Raw genomic sequence first — 4,400 nt, forward strand, 5'->3', positions numbered from 1 at the left:
CTTTTGCATAATGGTTTGCTTAATGGTGGATTATGATCAAGCCTTCCATGTCCTCTTCTGTGCCTATATAAGGCATGTGGATTTGAGAGATGTAAACACACAAACAAAACATTCTATCTTCTCTCTAGCTCTCAAGCATTCTAGTTAGCGTTTTAGGAGCATTGTCTAGCTCGATTCTCGGAACTCCATCAAGTTCGCCGGTGCCTAGCGGGTTTGAGGTGCTTCTACACGCTAGGAGGAAGTCGTTTTATCTTTGGGGGCAATACGTCATTCCGTGAGCACTAGCCGGGGCGTAATTTGTCTTGCGGAAAGAGGACTTTCCTCGACTCGACTTATAAATTTGGTTTGCTTTATTTCCGTTGTAATTTTCATTCCTCTTTTTGTTGCAAGTTTCCTTTTGATTGTAATAGTTATAGTACTGCCTGTACACGGCTTGGGAATTTCTTCCCATTATTTCTAACAGTCGCAAGACAAATTAGTGTACTCTTCTAAAGACAGGATTATACCAATTGAAGTTGGAGGAAACATGAGCTCCAAAGCTGGAATGAAGAAACTAACAGTCCCTCAATACGAGCACTCGTGGACCCTCGGCGACGAAATTCGCCTCCCTCTGCCGTCGCCGGCAGCGGGATGCAGGGAGAGAGGAGGGATTTTTTTCTTCGACGAAGGAAAGTCGTCGTTGCCGGACGACGCCAATTTCTTGTCGTTTTTCGGCTTTGTGTGGCTCGTCCAGTGGCCACCGAGGGCTTGGAACGACAAGAAAAAGCGATCACATGTCTTACAAATTGGATTAAAGGAGAAAGCTCTTCAAATATGTAGAGAAGAACTAATTTTGTGTTTAAGACTAATTTCCTTTGGCATGTACTCCTAAATAATTGAAGTTGATAATTGTGTATTGCACGTTTAAGGGAATTGGATCTTGTTTGTGGTGTACCAAATCTGTATAAATTAAATCGCACTAATCATCATGACCAACAAAGAGTAACATAATCAATCTCATTTTCCCATATCATAATCATACTAAAAGAAGCATCTCTTGCCTAATTTTACAGTAGGAGTTAGAAGAATCTCATGTTCAAAGAGTGAACAATATATGAACGATGACAACAACAAAAGTCTTACCTCTACAAACATAGTTCACTCACACCGGTCTACGCATTTTATCTTTCAAAGATCTCTCCCTGTAGGTTTGAACCTTTCTTGCAGCCACGCGTGATGGCCTGCCTAAAGATGGTTTCCTAGACCCTTGTGAATCACAGCCCCAACCAGAAGAACAGCTTCCGTCGTTTTCACTCTCAATGGCTGTGTCCGCAGAAGTGGAGCCACTCTCTGTGACAGGTGGGGCGGGTTCATCAAGAGACGTGCAGTTGGTAGATATGGTACAGTCCATCTCAGACGGATCTTTTGCCTGTTTTGGTATTTTGGTCTTAGACCTAATGGATTGCTTCCTTACAGAGGTTCTGCCATGGTAGTAGTCAAGAAAACAATCGATTAAATGATTTTGTAAGAGATAGTATGTGATTTTTTTCACTGATATGTAATGCTACAAATTATCACCTTTGTATAGCATGGCCTTCAGTTATAACCGAAGTTTCAACAGAAGTCTCATGGACTGTTTCATCAGAAGTCTCGTGGATTGTTTCAACTGCAGTCTCGTGGACTGTTTCATCAGGAATTGGACACGGTGTGACAGCCTTTAACCTAGTGGATTGCCTCCTCACAGAGGGTCTGGAATGAAAGTAGTCAAGTAATCATTCGATGAAATGAATTTGTAAGAGAATAGTATATGATTTTTTTCACTGATATGTAACACTACAAATTATCACCTCTTTATAGCATTGCCTTCCGTTCTAACCGAAGTTTCAACAGAAGGCTCATGGACTGTCTCAACCGAAATCTCATGGACTGTTTCATCAGGAATTGGACACGGTGTGACAGCCTTTAACCGAGTGGATTGCCTCCTCACAGAGGGTCTGGCATGGAAGTAGTCAAGAAATCAGTCGATGAAAATCTCATGGATATGATTTTGAAAAGGAATGGTCTATGATTTTCTTATCACTCATACGTAACAAAAAATATCACCTTTGTATGGCATGACCTTCATTTATAACCGACATTTCAGCAATAGATGAGCCATTTTCCTGGACGGTTTCATCAGGAATTGGAGACGGTGTGGCGGACTTAAACCTAGCAGATTGCCTCCTCACAGAGGGTCTGGCCATGGAAATACATGAGATATCAGTCGACAGAAAATCTCACTGAATATCGAGAAAGAATTTAGGTTGCATAACAAATTATCACCTATTAGCAGCATGCTCTTCATTGTTGACCGATGCGTCAGGAAGCGAACATTCGGGACTTTTGGGATCATACATCTCAGACACACTATCGTCATCTGGTTTGAAAGCCTCAAACCTAGAGGAGTGCCTCCTCACTGGGAGTCTGACATGAAAGTCCACAAAAGGTCAGCCAACGAAATTCATTAAGCAAAAGTACTAGTACTATACTACGAGCCATTATTTGTGTAATAGATCACCTATTTCCAGCATCATCCTTGGACTGTGATTCTTCAGACGAGCCCAAACCTGTGAGTAATCCAAAGGAAAAAAAAGACTTGAGTTATCCGTCTGAGTCCATAAATATTAAATAGACAGAATTACTCCCATTGATACTCACAGAGTGAACGAGTTCTCTTTTTTCCATTACGAGGCTTTTTATGATCTTCGCCTTCTTTTGAGGGCTCGTCTTCCTTAATCACATTCTCCTTTTGAAGATTGAAACAGCCATATTAAAAGTCAAAACTTTAAAAAGAAAAAGGTTCAAGGAACAAGATTTAACAACTGCAAAGCACTTCATGTGGTCAACAAAGAGAACAATAGAAGGAACACAAGTAAATTGTTCAAGGAACGAGATTTAACAACTTCAGCCTTCGCATGTCAAACATTTTGTTAGGATTGTGCTTGTAGCAGGTTTAGTCACACAGACCTCAAGTTTGTAATTCCTTGCTTGAAGCGAACCATTTTTGCATCCAAGCTCGTGTTGCAATTGTTTCAACTGAGAATATAGGGGAATTAGGAAACGTATTAGCAAGCATAGCGGCATAGATTATACATGGAATAATACCCATGAACCCAAAAGAGATACTCATGTGGCATCATTCAACTTACCCTATCTTTACGTGAATTTAGTTCCTGAAAATTTAACAAATAAATGAAAAGGTTAACCAAATGCATACAAAATCAAGCAAACTTCGAGAGCACAAGGAAGCACAAACCGCAAGCAAGAGGGTGTGTGACAGAGCTAATTGTTGATTCTGATCCCTCAGTTTAATATAATTCGACCTCAGTCTTTCTAGCTCAATTCCGCTCTGTTCAATTATCTTGCTTTATCAAAAAGAATGTCAAGGAATTTCACAGTCCCATCAGAAGCTAACAATCTGCAGCAAAGCAAAAACTATACAACAAAAAGAACACAAACTAATGCAAATCAAAAGAGGATACTTTCTCTGCGCCAACATCATCGCCAAAGCCACGTTTTCCTGAAGCAAGAATCACAATCAAGAACCAAATAACAAGGCCCATATGTACCAACACGATGATGAGACCAATCACTGAACGTTACCTTCCGGAGCTGTTCAACATACTCTTTAGTAATAGTCGTAGGTGTTGGCTGTGACTTCCAATTCTGTGGCAGGTTGCTAATGTCAGCCAGCTTTCGCCTGGCCAAAATCTGAGGACATGGCCCAGCAGCTTCCTCAACTTTATCTAGAATTAAGCACATATTTCAAATGCAAATAAGCAATCTCCACTGCTAAAAACTAGGTAGCTAGCTTCTTATAGAGAAATACTATCCCCATAAATCCCAAATTAAAAAGGAGACTAAATCCTAATTCAATTTCTGAGTCAAAACCGAAAACTCCCATATTCAATTTAAAGCAAACATTAATAGCTTCAGCATTCAGCATCAGAGGACAAACTGGAATTGAATTTGTTAGCTGCATTATAACAAGCCGTCCATCTCAAAAGGATGAAGTAAACCTAGAATTACGAAGATGCATAATTCAAAAAAAATTACTCCTTTTCTTCGCTAAAAAGGAAATTCACACTTTCGCGAGTGGAATCTTATGGAATTGAACAACTAACACATAATCAACAAGAAACCCTAAGTTCAGAAGCAGAATTGATATGAAACTCACTATTACATCCAATTGGAGCTGCATTCAGCAGGTTGAAATTCGGAAACCCCTCCTTCTCCGACATCGTTGTCGCCTCCTGAATCTCTCGATACGCAGCTTTCTCTCTCTATCTATACAGCAGCTTAGGCCAAATTAGCCATCGCTCTCCATCTCTCACTCCGATTTGGTGGGTGCGGTGGTGGTGTGTTTGGATTTGAAATGAGGG

The 4,400-nt window shown here is 40.5% G+C and overlaps 1 protein-coding gene across 1 annotated transcript; it reads right to left on the bottom strand.

The window, feature by feature from the left end:
• Positions 1-987: 987 nt before the first annotated feature.
• On the bottom strand, positions 988-4,400 carry LOC121763684 (SHUGOSHIN 2-like). Its single transcript, XM_042159742.1, has 13 exons — positions 4,196-4,400; positions 3,622-3,764; positions 3,501-3,538; positions 3,275-3,383; positions 3,168-3,191; positions 2,986-3,054; positions 2,677-2,764; positions 2,537-2,585; positions 2,302-2,442; positions 2,083-2,214; positions 1,827-1,973; positions 1,558-1,728; positions 988-1,460 (listed from the first exon to the last, which is right to left on the bottom strand). The coding sequence occupies exons 1-13, from the start codon at positions 4,257-4,259 to the stop codon at positions 1,142-1,144; spliced, it is 1,494 nt and encodes a 497-aa protein (XP_042015676.1). The 5' UTR covers positions 4,260-4,400; the 3' UTR covers positions 988-1,141.

The sequence above is a fragment of the Salvia splendens genome, chromosome 14 (genome assembly GCF_004379255.2).
Source record: "Salvia splendens isolate huo1 chromosome 14, SspV2, whole genome shotgun sequence".
Classification (NCBI taxonomy): domain Eukaryota; kingdom Viridiplantae; phylum Streptophyta; class Magnoliopsida; order Lamiales; family Lamiaceae; genus Salvia; species Salvia splendens.